Genomic DNA, 23,062 nt, shown 5'->3' with positions numbered 1-23,062 from the left:
GTCAGGCCAGTTCATGGATTTCCGTGGGGTTTTTTAGTTCTTTTTTTTTTTTTTGCACAAATAGCAAGTTGCAGCTGCAATTTGCTTCATTTGCACAAATTGCAGCTGTAGTTTGCTTAATTTGTGCAAATTGCTGTTTACACAAATTTTAAACCCCCACTCCCCCCAAAGAAGTTCCTTGACTTCAGGAAGGAACCTGCAGTGTGGCTTGCAAATCCAAGTGAAGTTGGGGACCCCCTGGAAAATTTCCCAGTGACGGCCATCCCTAGTTTAGACAGGAAAAAAGTCCTGCAACCTTGACAGGACTTCTTTCTGTCGAAACAAGCATAGGGTTGCACTTTTAGTAGTAGTCCTAAGAATGTAATGCAGGCAGTGGTTCACAGGCACAAGCTCATTTACATACACACACACAGTCTGATCTTTTGTGTGAGAGTAGACATCGAAACATTGGTGCTTCTGTAACCCCAAAGAGCCACAGTAGTTAACTCATGTTGGTAGGTTAATTAAATTATTCCACATTCATTAGCTTGATGACTTGGTCATTCTGTCTGTATCTCACTGGGTTTAGTCCCGAAAATGAGAATGGGCAGCAAGTCAAATTACACCGTGCTTTAATTACTTAAATGGCATAGTTAAAACACCATAATTTACAGATGAGATGAGCCTTTCAAATCCTAATGCTTTTTTACCCTGTAACAAGGGTGATTGTGAGAGTAGGAATTAACTCAGCGGAAATCTTCTAATAACCAGGCCTCTAATGTGTGTGCTCTGTGGCAAAAGCACAGCCCAAAATGTAAAAGAGAGCCATATATAATCTGCTACGAAGAGACCCAAGTTCAGATTGCTGTTAAACCTCAAATATAGTAGTTCTATTGTAATAAAGCAAGGGTGTTGAACCTCAGCCCGTGGGCTAAATCTGGCCCACCTGGGGTCCCAACCCAGACCTCTAGAGTTTTTCAGATTGCCCCACCACTTTTCCCTGGCCCCACCCCTTCCCCCAATTTGCTATCATTGGGTGGTTTCCCAATTTTTGTGCAGTTTCTCCCATTCGAAAAGGTTGAAATGCCTCCCCTAAACCTTAGTTACTGGCAGTAAGAGCTTTAAGCTAAAATTAAGCTGGGTATTGTTGGCAGTTTGGCCCCACTGCTTTTGCCTCCAGCCCTGCCAACCACTGGAATGAGGCCCCTGAGAGGTTCTCCAAAATTGTAGACACTCCATGATGTCATTTTTGTATGTTCTGTCTAATTCTCTGATGGGGTCAACGAGAAAAATCGGTGTGAAATTAGTATACAGTTCATAATAAAAAAATAAGATTCAATAATAACAATAACAATGATGATGATGATGAAATGGTTTCACTGAAAATAGGATCCAAAATAGATGGTTGGTGGAAGACCCAGGGCTCCACTGAACAGTGGTGAATTGGTGCAGTGAGAGTAGGATCTGTAGTGGAGAGGTAATGGTCGGGTGAATGGTGCTTAACCTTCTCCCCCTCCTGGCATGTCTTCCCTGCACTTCCCTTCCCCAGCTGGAGTTGCAGGTAGAAAAATAGGAAGGGGAGAAGCAGTAGGCGGGATAATGGTTGAGTACCTCATTGCTCTCTGCTGATTTTATTCTCCAAATCGCATCCTCCCCACTGACATTTTCTAGATGTCCAGTGGATACCAGGATTCTCTGTCCTGGGTCTTCAAGAATGCTCTGATTTGGCCCTTAAATATGGATGCTTGATTTGACCCTTTGATATGTTACATTCATAGTCCTGACAAGGAAATTAATTGAGATAAAATCTTACTTTGATAAATACTGGCCTGAAGTGAGATTTTTCCCCTCTGTGTTCAAGCAATTGGTTGTACTGGGAATAAGTGCCAGTTCAGGTTCGATCATTGTAGCGGAAGCGACTGCTCTAGCTACCAGCTCCACTGCATCCTGTACATAGTCTTCAAAAAAAGACTGTGTTGTTTTCCCATGAGCTATAAGACCCAGTGGCAAGCCTTCTGTCCTCAGCTCTTCCACATTGTGTGAATCCCCAAGGATCCAGTGAAGTTCAGGAGGCATCACTCCAAATTGGGTGGTAATCTCAAAAATCCTCCTTGTGCTTTCCATGTCACAACCAAACATCACCACGGTTGACGTCGTGTCCTTAATGTTCTCCAGATGAACTTGCAAGTAGGTCAAGAGGTCGCTGGTTGACGTGAGGTTTCCCGTGATATTTATAATGGATCCCAAATGAAATTTGGAGCTCTGCTGTGTGAGGAAGAGAAAATCCGTGATGTTCCACTCTTCCTGGCATACCATTAAGCTAAAATTATACCAGTTGTTCAAGGCCAAGATTGAGAAAGTGACATCGGCATCAAAGCTTAATGAGCGTTCTAAACTCAATTGCAGGTGGAGGGGATTCTGTAAGATAAGAAAAATATTGGTCAGAGAGACTTGATCACACTGATAATCACACTTGTTAAACTTTTTTTTGTGTGTGGTCACCCTCTTAATCTAATCTGCCAATTCCATCGCTGGTATAAAATCCTAAGTGAAGAAACCCAAAACATGTATCCAATTCCTCTTAGAGTACAATCCAGTCATACCTACATAGAAGAAAGTGCCACTTAATTTCATGGTAAGTGTGTACAGGACACCAGCAAAACAGTGCGATCATGTACAAGTCCTCTCAGGTAGTAAGTCCCACTGAGTTTAATGGGACTTACTCCCAGATAAGCATGCATAGGATTGCACCTTGTTTCCCAACAGAATCACTGGGATTCTGGTGGTGAGGCCACTTCCAGAAGTGGTGGCCATTTCCATTGGCAGTGATGAGGAGACGGACTTTCCCAGCAGGGTTCTGGGATGGCCAAGGCTGCCTGCCCCCAACCCTTTGAAGTTGCTCATCTCTGCATTAGGAGGCAATCTTAACTGTTAGGGATCAAAATGTTCCATGTTCATGTACATGTCTTTACTAATAATCAGATGCTCTATACAGGTGTTTAACTGAACATGTGAAGTCACGAACTGCGTAGAGGGTGCAGAACTATATGTGCAACTCTGCCTTCCTCACTCTGACCCTCATGAATTCAGTGTGAAGGTCTGGAGGGAGATTCTAAGTGCATTGAAAGGAACATGTCTGAAAACCTTCCAGTGATTGGGAACCCTTATTTATTTATTTATAAAAAGAACAAAAGATAAAAAGAATAAAACGTATGAAATTTATTCCTTAAAAAGAGTGTGAGGCTGGTCAACCAAAGAAGGCTTCCTGGAAAAGAGCTGTTTTCAGGAGGTGTGAAAATAACACAGTGCTGGCACTTGCCTGACCTCCAAAGGCAGGGAATTCCATAAGAAGGGAGTCTTCTCCTAGTAGACTCCAGTTCGGCCGTAGGTCCACGTGGAACCACCAGGAGCATGCCCTTTGGTGATCCCAATAATTGGGCAAGTTGCTAAGGGAAAAGGTGCTCTCTCTCACTTCAAGGCCAGCCTTGTTCATGAACTAAGCCCCAAATATTGGTTGTGCCACTAGACGATAGAGTTTCGCAATTGACAGTGGCCAGTGCCTCATCTTAACAAACATGGGAAGAAAGCGCATTGCTCTTACTCTCTACAGTATGATGAAATCAGCTCTGTTTCATCAATGTTACATGGCAGAGCCAGCCGCCCCTAAAACCTGGGTTTTTAGTCCTAGAAAAACATACTTCCAGGTGTGGAGTGGGGTGGGGTGGCATAGGGCCAATGTCATCAATGAGAGAGGATTGTTACCTGTCGCTCTCCAGTCTACCCCTGTTCCTGGTAGTATGAATGGGATTGGGAAGGAACTAATGTGGCAGATCTCTATTTTGAAGAACTGGAGATGCGCAGCTGTGCAACAGCAAAGGAAAGGATAAAAGCTCTGTGTTCGCAACTCTAGAAATGCACAGCATTGGATATGTGGAAGTGTTTCAAAGGGGGAGGGGGATGAATTGGAACAAAGGAAATGATCAAAAAGGGGGAAATGGTTCAATTTTTCTTGAGGTAGCAAAAATCCCCAATGATCCTGGACAGGGTCCGAAGGCTCCCTATGAGGGTACGCACAACCCCCTATTTTGCCCCATTCCAGCAAACTGTTGGGGAGTAATAACTCCCCTACATTATGTACACTGTTCCAAGAAGAAGCAAAAATTTCTAGTTATCCAGGGCAGGATCTGAAGGCTTGTTACCCGGCCCTCTCCAGGGTCCCCCTGCTACGCTGTATTGATTTATTGATTGATTAATTGCATTTCTATACCGCCCAATAGCCGGAGCTCTCTGGGCGGTTCACAAAAATTAAAACCATCCAAAGTATAAAACAACCGAATAAAACCATAATATAAAATACAACATGAATGGGAATGAGAAGGAACTAATGCAGCAGGTCTCCATTTTTATAAACCGGAGCTGTGCAGCAGTGCAATGGCAAAGTAAAGAATAAAAGCTCCCTCCAGAAATCCACAGGTTTGGATATAGGTTGAAGCAAACTAATGCGGCATCAGAGAAACGAACTAACAGGACAACAGAGAAGCAAAGCAAGGCTGAAATTAAGGAAGTGCCTGATTATGGCTCTCAATGGAACAGGCTAGGAAGCGCACGGGAGCCGTTTCAACTAAAAAGAAAGCAATAAAACAACTTTTTTAGATGGTATTTCGAGGTGGAAGTGGCTGGTTAAGTGTGAGCTGGCCGCAATGTTATTTGTCACAACGGACCTGACCATGCACCCAAGCCACAGAGGGGAAAAAAGGGGAGAAAACCCCAAGTAAGGAAAGGAGGACATTTCATGCATTTTGCACACACAATAGCACTCTCTCTCTCTCTCTCACACACACACACACACACACACACCACCACCACCACCGGCACATTTGCACTGTAAATCCACACCAGGAACCTTATTAACATGCCTGAAGTATATTAATCAGTTTTGCAGTATATTAACATTTTGCAGTATATTAATCCATGGTGACATGAAAATGCAGCGGCCACAACGGAGTTGTAATGACTCAACGATATAATTCCCAGGAGTGTGATAAGAAAAACTGCAATTCGCGATATTTAAGCGCTTCCCCTCCCCTCTACTGCTTTAAGTATTCGGGGCTTCTTTATATAAGCACAGAGACAAATTAATTAAACGAATAAGGACTATCACAATCAATACACATCTTGTAATATGAATTATTAACTGGAACTATAGAACGAATAAAACGTGCGGATGGCCATGAATTCTACAACTCTAGCAACCACAGAAGAGGTCATGGCATAATCTATGACAGTAATATTTAACTGGGACTGTACCTGTTTTCCCATAGCCACAAACTATTATCTGCTTGGCTTGCTTAGAAACCAGATTGCATAAATTTGCTACTAATCAGCCTTGCAGAAAAGGGCAACTAAAATGATCAAGAGTCTGGAGCATCCCTCCTATGAGGGAAGGTTACAACAGATGGGATTATTAAGTTTGTGGGGGCTCCTGTATCTTTAGCAGTTGTACTGAAAGGGGAATTTCAGCAGATGTCATTTGTATGCATGCAGCACCTGGTGGAATTCCCTCATCACAACAGTTAAAGCTGCAGGAGCTCTGCCCTCTTTTGTATCTGCTCACTCTGATATATCTCCTGTAGCTTTAACTGTTGTGATGAGGAGGGAATTCCACCAGGTGCTGCATGCATACAAATGACACCTGCTGAAATTCCCCTTTCAATACAACTGCTAAAGATACAGGAGCCCTGTCCTCCTTTTCATATGGTCACCCTAATTAAAGTTTCTCATCATACTACATGCCAGAAGGTCTGTGTTATCACAACCACTGTTTTTGTGAATGCTCTCTGTTAATAATGCTGTGTTCATGCTCTGTACTTTCTGCAATTCGTTTTCCTCTGACTTCACTGTTTACAGTCCCCCCCAATTCTGTTTTTGTGTGTGCAGTTCTTCATGCAAGCCATGAAAGCCTACGTCGTAATAAATGTGTTAGGCTTTAAGGTGCCACAAGACACTTTGTTGGTTTTGCTGCAACCTCTAGAAACTGAAATTAGTTTCTTTTAAGTCCCTACTTTTTTACGGGAGTTGCTGCCACCACAGAAGAAGCAGACAAGCGTTTTCTTTGCTTGCTGATTTGTCTTTAGTCTTATCCCAGTTCTAGATTTATTTGTTTTACTCCCTGTTTGAGTCTGTAATTTTCTGATATCTTTTCATATGGTCACCCTAACTTTAATCCCAATCTAAGCCACTGGCGATAAAATTTAACCTCTTAAAGACTTAACAGAATGCACTTCCACAGTGTCACACTGCAGTCTTCTTTTGAAGTTCTTTTGTTCAAGGATGACCACTTAAGTTACAGAGCTTCGTGGTGCAGTGTTAAAGTCTGAAGTGCAGATGCACGTGTCATTTAAAGAACCCATCTTTGTTCTAGCAGTGTTTTCCATGTTTGCTCCAGTTGGCACGTGTAAACCATTTCTAAAATAAGAAAGCGGATTTGTATTAACTTTGCCTGAGGGACGCTGACGAGCGAATGGATGCATAGCAGCTCAAAAGGGTGGAGTAGTTCAGTAAGGTTCATTCCTGCCTGCTTATTTTGGAGCTTTTCCACCCGTATACCTGTAGTGACATCAAATGCAAAGCCTATTTTTTTAGCAACTAGATTTCAGAATTAACATTTGAAATATTCATAAGGGAGCTTTTGGAAGAGGAGCTAATTTAGGCAGTCTTAAAGAGCCCCTTCTCCTCGCAGCCAAAGAAACTTGGCAATCAGCCACGCGTCACAAACAAACAGCTACTGTTGAGCTTTTTTAAATAAAATAAAATAAAATAAAATGTTAACCATCCTCTCTTTGATTAATTTAAGGCTTGTCTGAATTTGTCTTGAAAATTATTTCTCTTTGGACCAGATTGCCGCAGGGTTGCTTAGCATTTTGAAAGGCTACGCACAAGCACCCCAACCAATACGTATGAATATTTTAAGCTTTTGTACAAGGTCAGAGAGGCTGTAGGAAAAAAACAAGAACACCCACCCAAAAATGAATAGTCAGCCAGTTTAGGAAAGAATGATCTATTATTTATTCACATTTCTGGTTACAAATGAGGATAAATAATGTGTCTTCAGAAGCTTGCAGGTGTTCTCAGTTAAAGGGCATTTAGAGCAGGGAGAGGAAAATTGGACTCCTTTATAGGGTATTTTAGGCTATGCATCAATGAAGAGTAGTGGCTCTATTGAACCGTCAAATGATGTAAAATCTACATGGGATTATGATACAAAGGAATACATGGGATTATGATACAATAGCTGTGCAGCTAGGACTGGACCATAGGGCTGAAGTTCACATTCCCATAGTTTTGGGCCTCCCCAAATACCCACCCAGAGAGCAGCAACTGATGGAGGCCATGGCTCCAGGTCCTATTCCTGAGATCTAACTTTTGTTAAACCCCAGTGCTTTCCAGTGCTTGGGGGAGAAGTGTGTTTGTGGGGAAATCATCAGTCTCTGAAACCTGAAGTAGGTTAATAGTAGAATTCTCCTCAATGCATGGACAGGGTGATACAGATGACTGCGGCTTGTCAAGTCCCATTGGGGAAATGGCCATCTGCACTCCACCCCCACCCCCACCCCAGGAAAAAGGGAAAAAGAGCAGTCATCAAGTGGGTTCAGAACTCTCATATACAGAAGAGCTACAACTGAAAGCCCAACCGTTTGGACAGAGCAAATTAAAGGCAATTCCGAATGATGCTAGCCAATAACGAGGAGGCAGAAGAGAATTCACCATTCCTAACATCTTCATCTGTAAAACAAGAGCCATGAGCAGTGAACTGGTCTGATGACCCTGACGGGTAGCAAGCAACATAGATGGATTGCTACTGAGTCGTGCTCTGTCCCAGAGCCTAGCAACATCTAAACCTGCCTTATATTGAGTTTGAGCATTGGTCCAGTTAGCTGAGAGTTGCCTGTGTTCTAACTAGCAACAGATCTTCAAGGTGTCTCAAATACTTGCTGAAATCTGTTCTCTGGCAATGCCAGGGTCTGAGCTTGGGACCTTCTACATGTAAAAAGTGTTCTACCCCAGAGCTATGGGTCCAGGTTTGTTTGGGCCCTCACCATGGTCTCCCTACTATGCCTGTGCCCTCTCTGCTCTATGCATTTCCGATGATGGCCCCAGCTCCTCTCTCTTGTCTTCCCACCCCTCTGTCCTATCAAAATCCACTTTTGGTGAATGGAAATGGAAGACCAATAAGGACCTTCCTGCACAGAGCTGGGAAGGAGAGGAGAAGGGGCATTGATGAGGAGGTCATGCTGGGTGCGTGTTTATGCCCCCATCCCTGGGACTGCCAGGCCTCTACGGATCGTCCCCAGAACTGCCTGTTTGGGGTTTGACTGGCCCTAGAGGACGCAGTGATTGTATTAGCTCATGTCAACATGACGTACCATTGGCAGAAGTCATTAGGCTTCCAATGACTTCTGCCAGTTGTTTACTTGTCGTGCAAGGAATGTAATGTGTTCCTCTGACTGCAGCAACGAGCAGCTAAGCCGCCCCACTGCAGTAGCTCATACTTTAAAAAACACCAAATCATGCAATATTCAGGGTGCATAGAGTGTGTTGGCATTTTCTTTCTCTGGACCATTAGATGGCACTCTGCTTCCACTTTGCAAACAAACGTTGTGCAAGGCAGCATTGCATCCCTCTTCTGACCTGATTGTCAGGAGGAGGACACACCTTGCTGGGTGCACAGGTCTCCTACACCTTGAAGTCTCCAGTATTATGTGATGCACTGCTTCTAAGCAACTCCTAAACCTTCAATGACAAGGACGTCTCTGTAGTCAGAGAATAATCTCACCACTGTTTTTAGAGTCTGCAACTCTTCTTCCCTGGAGCTTTTCTGAGTTCTCCATGTAACAGCAGGAACTGCAGAGTGAAGCTACTTTAAAGAGTAAAGATTGCTAGTGGGAGGAAAAGCAGAAGGGATGGGGTGCTTTGTGTGGGTTCGAACGAAAGAGTGTTGGGAAGGAAGGACAGGAAGAAGCTGCTTCTGTAACTAGGCCACTACACCACCAACACTCACATTTTGTGCCCCGCCTGTCTTATTTCATGTTCCTGTTTTACATATTTAGGCTGCAGTCCTACACACCTGGGAGAAAGTGCCATTGAACTCAATGGGGCTTCCTTCTGAGTAGACATGTACAAGATTGTGTGCACTGGAGAGCTTTTCCACCCATGATGGATTTTAGGTGTATACCTAAAGTGTGAACACAACTAACAGGAGACTGCAAACATGTTTTTCACTTTTGTCAGGGATCCAGGATTGATAGTGCCTCCCAGTTGAGTGAACACATGGTGACAAACCTGGATTTCCTTCTGCATAATATGTGAATCAGCCTATATCTAAACTTGGAGAGCTGCTATTGACTCATAAGGGTGTGGCAGACCATGACCTGTTGGCAGGAACCTCACCTTTTCCCCCACAGATTGGAATGTTATTTCATGGGATACAACCCATCAGTTAGGCGATCTCCAGCTGTCTCCGTTTCTGCCACAAAGTAGGTGGCCAGAGCTAACAAACATGTCCTTGTATCTAGAGTTGCCAAGAGGTCAGATACTTACTGACCTCTCCAGAATGTCATTCTCTTGGTCAATTGCCAGAACCGATAGATACTAGGTTGGGAAAAAGCCACAGTATTCTTGGTACAGTTATGGTTTCAGTTACTATTAGTTATTAGGGGTGTGCATGGACCCCCCGCTCCGCTTCACTTGCAGATCTGCCATTTTCCGGATCGGGCCGCTCCGCCCCGCCCCCGCTCCGCCCACTTCCGCTCCGCTCCGCCCGGAGCTCCGGATCCGGATCCGGAGCTCCGTTTCCCCCCCCATAGGCTTGCATTGAAAGCTAAAAAATTATACAACTTTTTTTCTGTTCAAGTTAGAAACCTCATGTTTGGCACCATGACACCTCATGGGGATATACACACGCACGCCAAGTTTCAAAGCAATCCCATCATCCCCTGATTTTTGGCGAATTTTTGAAAATCGGGCACCCCACACACAACATCCCTGCGAGGTGGGCAGGGGAGGAGGGAGGGAAGGCAGGCAGGCATGCAGCTGGCATTTCTGGGGGCATAAAGAAGTGAGCCAAGGATAAGCCAGTAATGCATATAAAATGGAATAAATCAATCAATAAACAAAGGAGGGGTGGAATTAAAAGCAGCAGTGTTGCTGAATAAACAGCAAGAAGAATTTTTTTAAAAAGGCTATATCTGTCTTTTACCAGCAATAGGGGGACGTGCCCGGGGGAGGGGGAAGTAGCTGCCAGTTCAAGACACTGACAGCCACCAACAGCTCTGAGAAGAAGTAAAACGCTCACTTCGACTCATAACAGGCATTGCTCCACCACTGAAAAGTGACCATTCACTTCAACTCATGATAGGCATTGCTCCACCGTTTTACTCTCTTTGGAAGGCTCTAATGGCCTTCCAGTGCAGGAGAGAGTGGGGGCACGTCCACGATGAGATGCCCTAGGGGAGCTCATCCCCTTGCACCACATCGATTCAGTTGTTCACCAAGGTTAGGGTGGGGAGCAGTGCTGTGTTTCTATCTCTTATTCTTGGCTTAGTATATGATTTCAGGTTGTGTTTGTGCATTTGGTGGGGCTACTGTGTTAAAAAACACGGGGAAAAGCCCGTTCAGATGAAGAAAGAGAAGTTTCCCAGAATCCCAAGTTACCTGTTTTGCTTATGCCCTCCTCCAACTTTGGGATCATCATGACCGGGAGCTGACTCTGCCCCTCAGCCCTTTGAAAAAGGTATTTTTCCCGCCGATTTTTTAAAAACTTCTAGCGCACGACCCGTACGATGCAGAAAGTTGAGAGTGGTCTCAAAATGACCCCCATCCACGACTCTCTGTGCACAAGAATTTTCAGAATGATAGCTTAACCCCCCCCCAGTTATCCCCGATTCTTTCCCTCAATGCAATCCTATGGGCGAAAAGCCGAAAACGCAGTTTGAGCCGCGCGGTTGACCCGATTTTCACAAAAATATAGCCCGCGACCCGTACGATGCAGAAAGTTGAGAGTGGTCTCAAAATGACCCCCATCCACGACTCTCTGTGCACAAGAATTTTCAGAATGATAGCTTAAACCCCCCCCAGTTATCCCCGATTCTTTCCCTCAATGCAATCCTATGGGCGAAAAGCCGAAAACGCCGTTTGAGCCGCGCGGTTGACCCGATTTTCACAAAAATATAGCACGCGACCCAGACAACGCAGAGAGGTGAGAGTGGTCTCAAAATGACCCCCATCCATGACTCTCTGTGCACAAGAATTTTCAGAATGATAGCTTCAAAAACAACGTAGTTATGCGCGATTATTTGCCGCAATGCAATCCTATGGCGAAATGTTTTCAAGATGGCGACCGGAGCGCTCCGCCTGAACTCGGAGCTCCGAAAAATGGGCGCTTCTCTTCGCCTTGCTTCTAGGGGGTCCGCGGTCCGCTCCTACTCCGCCTCTGGGTAAGGCGGAGCAGGCCAATCCGCTACTGCTTCTACGCTCCTAATCGGAGCGGAGCACATCCCTATTAGTTATTATACAATCCGCCCCACACACTCAGGTCCTCTGGGAAGAGTTTACTCCAGTCAGCCACAACTAGGCTGACAACTGTTACCCAGAGGACGTTTTCTTCTGCTACCCCCAGACAGTGGAATGGCCTGCCAGAGGAGATTGATCAACTGAACACTCTCTCTGCGTTTAAGACAGCCATAAAGACTAGTCTCTTCTGGGAGGCTTACCCAGATGAATTTTAACCCTAAGAACTTTAAGACATTGTGATTGTTATCTTAATATTGGTTTTATATGCTCTTTTAACTAGCTGTATGTATTATATTGTATTTAATGTTGTTCCCTGCCTCGATCTAGAGGGAGAGGTGGGTAAGAATTGTTGTTGTTGTTGTTGTTGTTGTTGTTGTTGTTGTTGTTATAATTATTTCTCCAAGCTGTGTGTGTTTTAGTTGAGGGCACCTTATACATGATCAGAGCCTTATCTGTCACGCACTGATTTCCATCTGAAGAGGCTTACCATCCAGAGTGGGAGGATACAGTATACTGCACTTGCGTATGTGTCCATAAGGAGCATTTTAAAGAAAACATTTTCACTTCAAAAGGGAAAGACATTACTCATGTAACATGTTGAGAGATACTTTGCTATTAGGCCATTATCTATCATCTATCTCTCTAACTATCTATCCTACACACACACACACACACACACACCAAACACAACCTGCAACAAAGTGTGGAGTACTCCTGTTCACTGTTTCAGCCAGCCCTGACTTCTTTTAGGTCACTCCATTTCCCCTCCCCATCTATACCCCTTCCTCAGAGATAACCAGCATTCTGTGAGCTTGCTCTCAGTCCTCACAGGGCTGCATTTTTCTTTTCCAGAGGTGGGTGGGTGGGGTTGAGAACTTAAGCTTTTATCCCTTAATATTTTCCCTTCCTACTTTTGCAAACTGTGTTTCCAGGCACACCAGAAGCCCCCGAGCTCAAAACCAGACTAGCCTGCTGGACTTCACTCTCAGATTTGCCAAAAAACAACAACTTTGGCCCTAACAAAAATGGCTATTTTCCAGTCAGGACTGGTCCAAGGTATGTTGATGCCTGAGGCAAGGCACCAAATGGCACCCTCCTTCCTATCTCATGTACAAAACCAACTTGGCTGGCAGTTAAATCTTACTTGAATACTGGACAGTACCCTCCACCATAAGCAGGTATAATTTGCCAAAAACACATAGTGGAGAACTAAGTAAAAGAATGACAGCACCAAACATGCTTATCAAAAAAATCCTGTAATTCAAATTAATCTTCTGAAGGTCTTTAAATAATAATAATAATAATAATAATAATAATAATAATAATAATAATAATAATAATACATTCTCTTGTGTGAATGGAAATCATAATTCCCACAAGAATCCTTTTTTATGTGTAGATGATTATAGGGATGATGGCTTCTCTGTTCAATCCCCAACCCTTCAAGGGGTCACTAGGCAAGGCCAGCAGAGTCACATGTGCGTGCGAGTTGGAAGCCCAACGTTTCATGCTAGCTGCAGGGTACTGCTGATAAGAGAAGAAGAAATTACTCTTCAATAATGTGAAGCTATGCACACACTGTCAGTGGGTGAGAAAGCAGAGCGCACATATTTTCCGGTTTCTTTTCAGCCAATGTTAAAAGTCCCCCTTTTCTGGTATAGCATAGGGGGGCTGAGAGCCCTCTCATGCAGTGTTTGCTTAAGGAGCATCTGGTGTGCTTTCAACCATTCAGACATAGAGATTTCGGCAGTCAGTCTTCCTGACTGTAAAATATTCAGCCGCGAAATTAAGTTGAGTTGCAGAGCGTATAAATCAGCATGGAGTTTGGCCCAGGCCTTGTAAAATATCCTACTCTGAGGCCCTTTCCAATGCTGTTTTTTCTTCCTTCCTTTTTTTTTAAAGTTGTCTTTAAAAACACACACGGAGATATTACTTAAGTAAGAACGAAGCATTTTTATGATCTCCTTGAAACGGGAACATATAGAGTCATCAGTCACCCATGAGAGCGGGATGCTTTTAAAACCAGTCAAGGGGTTTCAAGGGAAAGATGACTTAGACGACTTCATACATGCTTGTTGATCCCTCGAGGACTGCGAGAACAAGTAGGGTGGCTGCTGCTGAACTATCCCAAAAGAGGACATGCATCACCCAAAAACAAGGCAAAAAGGGGCAGTGATGTGCATAAAATTTGCACAGGCTGATTTATATGTATCGATGCAAATTTAGAAATCATAACAATTATTTAAATAGAAATACAGCACATCTCACCGGAATAGGGAAGCCATTAACCAGGGCAGGGACTGCACTACTGCTTCCCAATGGTTTTGACAACTGTTGGGGCTCATGACACATTCCAGTCCACATACAGGTTTCAAACCATTTTCCAAGTGTTGTATCCTGCTTGGTGTAGATCTGGCCCAAGTGACTGGTGACTGTGACCAGGGCCAGATCTACACCAAGCAGGGTATAACACTTTGAAAACGGTTTGAAACCTGTATATGTAATGTGTCCTGGGCCCAAACAGTTGTCCGAACCATTACAAACCATTATAAAGCAGTAATGTAGATCCTGCCCAGGTGTGCCTGCCAGTTCAGGCTGCTGTCCAGGTACTAACTGGTAATGGGAGACATTTTGTGTAGTTCATTATCTTTAGACCAGAATTGGACAGGGCACCTCTTCAGGTAGAGGGCACATGGATACCCTCAGAACAAGTGGTAACTTGCATATGTGAAACTATTCCCACAGAGCTAACCCTACAGTGGTTCACCATTTGCTGGTAATCAAGACTTTTGACTTTAAGACTTTTCTTTATGAAAATTCCTGCTTTATTGTCCATTTAGCAAAGCCATCAAGATCCCCACCTCTCTTTTAGAAGGACTTTGAATTCTAGACATTGGAAGAATCTGAAAATCAGATGTTTTAAAACAAGGGTGGGCAACTTGTGGCTCTCCAGATGTTTTGGCCTACAACTCCATCTGGGGATGATGGGAGTTGTAGGGCCAAATGTCTGGAGAGCCACAAATTTCCTGCCCTTATTTTAGATATAGGGGGTAATTTTTACCTATTTATTTGAAAATGTTGTTTTGATAACTTTTATTGTTTCCATTGTAAGCTGCCTTGAGGAAGCTTTATGAAAAGGTGGGACATCCATCTATGAATGAAGCACAATGCAGCCCCAGTCTGTTTACTCAGAAATAAGCAAATCAGGATCTCTTCTCGACCCTCCCATAGTGCAGGACACAGAATAATGGGCTGAAGTTACAGGGAGCCAGATTCCAGCTGGACATCAGGAAAAACTTCCTGACTGTTAACAACAATGGAACCAGTTACCTAGGGAGGTTGTGGGCTCTCCCCCACTAGAAGCAGCTGGACAACCACCTGTCAGGGATGCTTTAGGGTGGATTCCTGTATTGAGCAGGGGGTTGGACTCAATGGCCTTATAGGCGCCTTCCAACTCTACTATTCTATGATTCTATATCTGATGGTATTCTATGGAGCTTACTTAATAAGCATATTTAGGATTGCAACTGAAATTAATTTATCTTCTTACCTACAAAAGTTTAGTGACCCAACCCAGAACACAATTCATTTTCTATGAAAGGCTTCTTGTAGACTAGCAGAGGCTTACAGAAAAACAAAAAAACAAAAAAGGTTACTAGAGGATATCAGGAGGTGCGGTTGAAATGTTTAATTAATAGGAAGGCTTCCGGTGGGAAGTCAACATGTAAAACTGAGACGATTTTTTATTACTTGCTGACGCTACACTTCTGCCACAATGCCAGGTGTACTCCCACTTCTCAAAGAAAGCCTCCCACGAAATGGGAGCTCCCCCTTTTGAACAGCTGCTGCTGCTCTGTTTATAAATAGCTTTGTGTTTACTAGGCTAAAAGGCAGATCTTTCTTCTGAACCGGCCAGCTGAACAGCCAACATCTTCGCGGACATAAATCCTGTTTTGGAAGACAATGGCAGGTCTCTTGTGTCCTTAGCGGCATCGTCGTGATTTATGGATGAGAAGCTATGCAGCGTTAGGGGGCAGGTGTTCTTATTTTGGGCAAGTGCTGTAATCCTCCATTCCTCAATCATGTATAGGGGCAACAGAATCCTAGCTTGGTTCAGGTCGGGCAATCCTAGGCCCTGTCCATATATATTACTGCTGAGCTGAAAAGCTCTTCCACAGTTCTTTTTCAACCATTCCCATTCAGTTTGATAGAAAAGAAAGACGAAGGAGAAGAAAAATGTGGTGAAATTCTTATGGATGGGGTGCTGGGTTCTTGTGGCTGCAGTACGCTTGAGAGGGCTGAAAGGAGCACGTGTGAGTGTCCCGTCTTTCACTCTAGAATAATTCCAGCTAGATCCAGCGTGTCATCAGACAAGCGTTTTATCACACACTTGTTACTGGCCTCTCAGTTTTTCACAGGTCCTTTTGATGATGCTGTCCACCTCCTGTGCATCTCCCACTCCTTCTGCTCTTTTTTCCGTCAAAAAATAAGACCTGGTAAATCTAATTTTGTTTTTTTAATGAAACTTGCCACCATTTCCTACTGTGCGCAGGAAAAGCATCTCAATAAAAACACCCACTGAATGGGCCATGTGGTCGTCGCTGCTGCTGCTTCTTTCTTCACCACATGAAGGAAGAGGAAGCTGCTCATCCCTATTGTGGGACAGCAGCAGGAGGCCAAAGCAACGGTAGGAAAATGTGATTTCCCCTCTGTCTGATGACACTCCTACACTACTGCTTTATGGCAGTATTGTTCTGATAACTGTTGGGGAACATTACACATTCCATATGCTGCTTTCATAGTGTTGTTTCCGGCTTTTAATTCCACCTTATCTAAAATATCACAACAAATGTCACTGCAGGTCCTATGAGGTATAAATATGCAAGAGGGACATAGTGTTACCAAGATGGAAATGTAATGATTTGACACTAGGTGTAGATCTGGCCTCTGGCAACCTGTAGCTTCCCTGGCTTCCTGCCCTTCAATTAAAGCCCAGGAGAAAATGTCATGAGGTAACTCCTCTGCTGTGGGGCTGTTGTTGTTTTCTTTTCAGATCAGGAAGTGGAGGAGGCTACGGAGAGAGGCATAACAGAAAAAACCCCATACACGTATCAGACTCAGAACTTGCCTTCATGGCACTGCTGGCTGCTAATATCTGTGTTTTTGCTGCTACAGGTTGGCAGCTGGTAATCCTCATTGCAGAGGCAGCGTGGGCTTTCTGGTGGCCATTTGGCACATCAGACCTACCCCCTGCCCTCTGTCCAGCTTCTGGCAACCAATCAGTGGTCACCATCTGCTTCACAACACCCCCGGCTCAACGCTGGAGCAAGGTCACACGGAGGAAGGGCCGTGGTGACTTAGCTTTGAAAGGAAAAGTTGGGTTAAGTGCCCAACTTCTGTAATGTGGAGCTTCAGGGAAAAGCCCCATGGTGGCTGTGAGCCAGTGGCTGCGTTGTGTAATTGACACAGCACCACCGCACAGCCACTGTGTTGCTAAGAAGACATATAGACAGTCCCCTAGTTAACTTTCAATGATAAGGTAGGTCAAAAACACCATTGAACGAAAGTCAAAATAAATTCTAAAACGCCCTGAGAATGAGGCAGAAAAGTGGAACTCTCTTTCATAAAGTAAATACGCTTTTGGGAATTTGGAGGGCAAATTTAGGCACAGCACTAGTTCCACCTCTTCCCCGAATTTGGACACAACACTGCCCACCCATCCTAGATCCAACCCAGCAACAATAATCAATTAGTGGTAAGCAGCAGAAGGCAAAAACACTAGTGGAATTCTCCTTGAATTAGATGAGGATGCTGGAGATTGAATTTATACTACAAAAGTATACAATGGGCCCGTTCAAACAACATGCTAAGCCATGGTTAGTCTGCTAACCCTTTTGCAGAAAATGGTTAGCGAGCATGTTTAAACTGTGGTTATGTAGCTACCATGGTTAGGAATGGTTCACACGACATGCTGCATATTATTTAGCTCAAAATGCTTAACCACTGTGGCTGGACAGAGTCATCTGGACAGAGTCTATGTGGCTTATACAAAACACAGGACTGAACAAAATAAAAATACAGCCTAAAATACCTGCTTATTGGCTGTAATACCTGCTTATTGGCTGTAACCAATAAGCAGCTAAGGACAACAACACAACACAGTTTTAAAAACAGCAGCCGGCATAATGAAATCTGGGGAAGGGTGCATGTTTCTTCTCTCCTCTAGCTCAGCTTTCTCCTCTCAGCCTTAACCATGAGTGGTGTAGCGGAACCACAGTGGCACACAGGGATGCAATGCTGGCACCTTTTTCTTAGCAGGGATGCTGATGTCATCTGCCATCCCCTTAGAATTCAGGGAATGAATTTTCCCAGCAACAATATATAGTTATGAGGTGTCCCTGTGGTACTGCAAATGAATAAGGGGTGCCCTAGTCTTGATTGGTCAATTAGATCCAATAGCTATAGGAGTGCCTACTAGATCCAGTGGTTACTAGGAGGAGGGCTTTCTCCGCTGTGGCACCCCGGTTGTGGAACGAGCTTCCCAGAGAGGTCTGCCTGGCGCCTACACTGTATTCTTTTCATTGCCTTTTTATTCTCTCAGTATTTTAACACCTAAATTTAAACTTTGCTGTTTTAATTCTGTATTTTAATCCTATATCAATTTCTGCTGTGTGGTTTTATCCTGGTTGTGCTTTTTATATTGTATTTTGTATTCGGGTTTTTAGATTGTTAGATGTTTTATTATGTTCTTAATGGTTTAAATTTTTGTGAACCACCCAGACAGCTTCGGCTATTGGGCGGTATAAAAATGTAATAAATAATAATAATAATAGAAAAGACCTGTTGCTAATAAAGATGAAAATGGCTTGAACTGGTTTATTGATATGGATCAACACAGCTGCCTGCATTTTTGGCCTCTCCTTAGGGGTGTGGCTATGGGGACTGTGAGGATGACCGTCCAGAGTTCAAAATCTACCTCTTCACCACTGGTTCCCTCTAAACCACGATCTGAAACCAGGGTTTGAGGTGGCTTCCACCGTTTATATGATTTTTGACCTCGGATGTCTTTTCATTCAAAGGTCTCGCTGTATGCTGACCTCAGGCAGGCCTGAATGTACTCTGTGCTTAAAAACAACAACAACCGAGCCAAATAAATATTCTGAATCATAAAATGTGAAATTTTATGGCCCACATAATTCATGCAAACTATGCATATTTGTTAGACATTGTCTTAATTTGCATAATTTATTCTAATATTAATCACAGGCAGGGATAAAAGAGTTATGCAAAACATTGGAGCCTTATCCCAAGATTGCTAAAATCTTACCCTCTGAACTTTTCTGGCTGTTGAGATTCTATGAGGCATTGGACACACATCTTAAGCACCGTAAGGGCTAGAAATGTGTCATTAAGGAAGGGTAAAAGTCAGAGAGAAAGCTGAAATTGTCAAGAGGCTCCAGTAAATGCTAAATCCTGACTTTTGGGGGCAGGTTTTTTAAGCATTATGAAACTTTGCAAAACCTATTTACCAATGGTGAAGACAAAGTGCTCCTCACATGGACTGTAGACAGGGAATTTTTTTAAAAGAGCACCACAGTTATGACAGAACCATCATTGCCCATGAAATATCTAGAAACCTGTTTTGGTTGTTGTCGTGCTATCACCTCTGGCCGAACAGGTTGTGTAGGTTACGGGAACACTACAAAACCTGCAAAACCTATTTACCAGAGAGAACAGTAAGATGAATGTACATGCCTCCCTCCATATCATGCTTTTGCAAGTGAGATGTAAGCATGGTTTCTTGGTGTGGATGGTGAGAAGGGGAGAGACAAAGGAGGAAATGTATAGGCAGATAATTCAGTAAGCCATCCATCATGGTTTAATGGTCCAACGTCTTTAAGACTGATCAAGGCCATTTTCTGCAGTCGTGATGTCGGGCCGCCCGTGCTCCTCAGACGGAAAGATTCCTTGCCAGTAACTTCAGAAAAACGTCCCCTCGGCTGCACTCAATCTGCCGGTGGTGTCTGTCTCACCCTCTGGAAATTTGTTCTTCCTCACACGGAGGTTATAGTAACTTTGTTGACGTGAAGCACTTGGAGTGCTAAAAATTATTATGTCAGCCATAACTGTCAGCGCGATGCTATTTATGCCCCAGCATGTTAAGGACACTGCATTAAGCATTAGCTCTTGTTATAAAGCATCTCTGATAAAGGAGACTTGGGGTGAAATGTTGGCTTCCTCTGCAAAAATGCTTCCAGGCTGGCAAAGATCAAATTGCAGGGCGAAGGAACAGATCAGTGGCATCCCAGCGCGGGGCGAAAAATGCCATGGCATTTGGAGTGGTCCGTCCCATTTTTGGGGACAATTCTTTTGTCAAATTTTGGTCACAGTTCTTTTGGTGTGTGGATGGGGGAATCCCACGTTGTTGTGTAGACACGGAGTACAAGCCAACTAAAGTCCAATGTAGAGTAGACCCATTGAAATGAATAGGACTGATGTTAGTCTTAAGCCCCATTCATTTCAATGGATCAACTCCAAGTAGGACTTTAGTTGGATTCTACCCAGTGGTTTGGAACCAGGATCTGCCTTCTGCTACACCACAGCTCACCCCATTCAGCAAGGGACCATGATCCTCTGTGTAGCTTTCTCAGCGGGCTGGAAGGGCTGCCATGGGGAAAAGGGCGGGGGGCAGTGAAGTCTGCCTCCACCAACCCACTTGCATGCGTCTGAATCTGGATCCAACCTCCCTTTTAAAAAATAAAAATAAATCACAAACTGCTGTAGAAATGGGATGGAACAAATCTAAAATGGGAAATGTGAGAAATTGATGGAAATTAAAATGGACAGATTTGGCCATCCCTTTTAAGGAGTGTTCTAGGTACCTCTCGCAATTGAACAAAGGGATCATGGTAGACTTAGCCCACTTGGGAGATAGGGCTGGATCTTGGGGCCAAATTTCAGGCCCCCCTCAGGCCAGCAGGAGGGGGAGGGGCAAATGACCAATCAGAATAACAAGTGCAGAATAGAATCATAGAATCGTAGAGTTGGAAGGGGCCTATAAGGCCATTGAGTCCAACCCCCTGCTCATTGCAGGAATCCACCTTAAAGCATTCCTGACAGATGGTTGTCCAGCTGCCTCTTGAATGTCGATAGTGTGGGAGAGCCCACAACCTCCCTAGGTAACTGGTTCCATTGTCATAATGCTCTAACAGTCAGGAAATTTTTCCCGATGTCCAGATGGAATCTGGTTTCCTATAACTTGAGCCCATTATTCCATGACCTACATTCTGGGATAATTGAGAAGAGATCCTGGCCCTCCTCTGTGTGACAACCATTCAAGTATTTCAAGAGTATTTCGCTTCTCCAGGCTAAACATGTCCAGTTCTTTTAGTCTCTCCTCATAGGGCTTTGTTTCCAGACCCCTGATCATCCTCGTTGCCCTGAACCCCCTCCAGCTTGTCTGCATCTTTCTTGAAGTGTGGTGCCCAGAACTGGACACATGTTATTCCTGTAGTTATGGTATTCCATTATTTGCAAATATGCACATGCTTAGAATTTTTTTTTTTTAAAAAAAATAGAATTGGCAAACGTTCTAAGATATAGGAATGTAAAAGAAGTTGTAAAGCATGAAATGGTGGTGGGGTTGTGGGAGAGGGAAAGAGAAATGTTAGTTGTGCAGATCACAACTGAAAAAGTACACATTGCTATGTACTCCCCCCCTGATAAGACCACTAAATTCAGGGACTAAAATGACCAAGCTGTACCACTGGTCAGGAGGCTAGGGAACAGCTATATTGTTTCTCTCCAGCAAGAGCAGAAGAGCAAGAGGAAACTCCTGGCGCCACCCAGATACAACTAAGTCCAGTGCCACCTAGTGACTAAACTATATAATGACACTATCCACGCAGTGACCAACAATAAGGCTCAGCAATATACACCTCCAAAATGCCCTGGGCACTCTGCAACATGTCTGGGTTCTATAACAAACCTGCAGGGGTTTCATGGCAGATGTTCTGTCTTTCCACGTCAGCTCATTTGAAATCCACTGGGGCAGCCAAACATGGAGTCCATTCCTGCCTTACAGCTATAGGCTTCTTTAATAGTAAACCCATTTGTTAACATCATCCATCCATAAAAAGAATCTGTGGTGGGCTTTGATACTTAAAAGTAATCATACTTCGCATCAGAATATTCACAATGTTCCAAACACTGTAGTTCAGTATTTCTTACGACAACCCTGTGGGGCAGATCAATAACGCTATCCCTGTGCTGCACATCTAACCAGACATGAATATGGAGTGTGGGTGTGGTTTTGGGAGTTAACAGCCTCTGACAACATGAAACAACGCGATTGCGTACTACCTCCCAGGACCCGCATGAATCCTTACAAGAATATATGAGCCTGTCTTATTTGCTTCTGCTGCAAACATAATAGCTCCAGGGCTAAATGAGTATATTTCCTACAGCCATCTCACCCATTTCAGTTCCAAACATTCTGCTAGCCTTCTGAGGGAGATATTCTCAATGTGAACTCCCCCCCCCCTGTAGATACAGACATTGTTTTTATACATGGAGGCAATCGGCAGCTGTTCGAAAAGAGAGACCCAAGGCTACCCTTCTCATGCCTTTGACTGCTTTGAACAAGGCAAGGCAGAGCAGGGATTTCCTGTCCATTCACTGTTCTCAGAAAGAAAGAAATCCCTTCCTTCACCCTGAAAAAAGAGTAGTGGTAATAATAACCACCACTTAGGAAACTTGTGATCTCTAACATCCTGCCATGTGGTGTGAAGAATCAAATAATTCCATTGATAACCCAGGTGTCTTATTAGGTTGGCCATTTCCCAGGGAAAAAGAGGAAACGCATCACTGAAACAGTGGACAAAAGAGGACACCAGTTGGCATGACATTTACGTATGCAAATATATATGTATATGTGTGTATTTAGAAAAAGTAACTGTTACTAAAATAGAAATATATCTCAGCATTGGGAGAAGACTCACAAGGTGAACTAGGTGCCCAGATGCTAAGTATTATTGGGCAACTCTTGCTCCTTAAGAGTTCTTTGATTTAAAACCTGACCTGGACTGAAAAAGCTCACCAGACAGAGGACACCTTAAAAGAGAGGCCTGCCCTACGCTATTCTCTAAAACAGAGCACTGTGCTCTGTAAGGTAGGACACCTAGGGCCCTTCCACACGTTGTCCCCAGAGCGCATCTATTCAACCCCAGTGCAGTCTGAGGACGATCGTGAAACTTGCCTATAAAAGAAACGACGAAAAGACGTCCTCCGCACCGGCACCGGCGCTACCCAGCTTCCTGCTCCCCGGCCGGCTCGGAGAGCTTTTTTTGAAGAAGGTTGGAGAGAGAGCTGCTTCCGCTCTCTCCTCTGCCTTCTTCCGCCGAGCTATCTGTCCTGGGCGGGAAGCAGGAAGCTAGGTAGCGCCGGTGCCGGCGCGGAGGACGTCTTTTCGTCGTTTCTTTTATAGGCAAGTTTCACGATCGTCCTCAGAGTGCAC

At 44.1% G+C, this 23,062-nt stretch overlaps 1 protein-coding gene across 1 annotated transcript in view; it reads right to left on the bottom strand.

The window, feature by feature from the left end:
- The window catches only part of GRIN3A (glutamate ionotropic receptor NMDA type subunit 3A), a 125,002-nt gene that overhangs the window by 70,542 nt on the left and 31,398 nt on the right, over window positions 1-23,062 (bottom strand). Inside the window, exon 2 of the mRNA XM_063129168.1 lies at window positions 1,793-2,397. Coding sequence (XP_062985238.1) covers window positions 1,793-2,397 — 605 coding nt within the window. The remainder of the gene's footprint in view (window positions 1-1,792; window positions 2,398-23,062) is intronic.

This window comes from Elgaria multicarinata, chromosome 6, assembly GCF_023053635.1.
Source record: "Elgaria multicarinata webbii isolate HBS135686 ecotype San Diego chromosome 6, rElgMul1.1.pri, whole genome shotgun sequence".
Classification (NCBI taxonomy): Eukaryota; Metazoa; Chordata; class Lepidosauria; order Squamata; family Anguidae; genus Elgaria; species Elgaria multicarinata.
The sequence above is the reverse complement of the archived record's forward strand: the minus strand, read 5'-3'. Positions and strand labels throughout refer to the sequence as shown.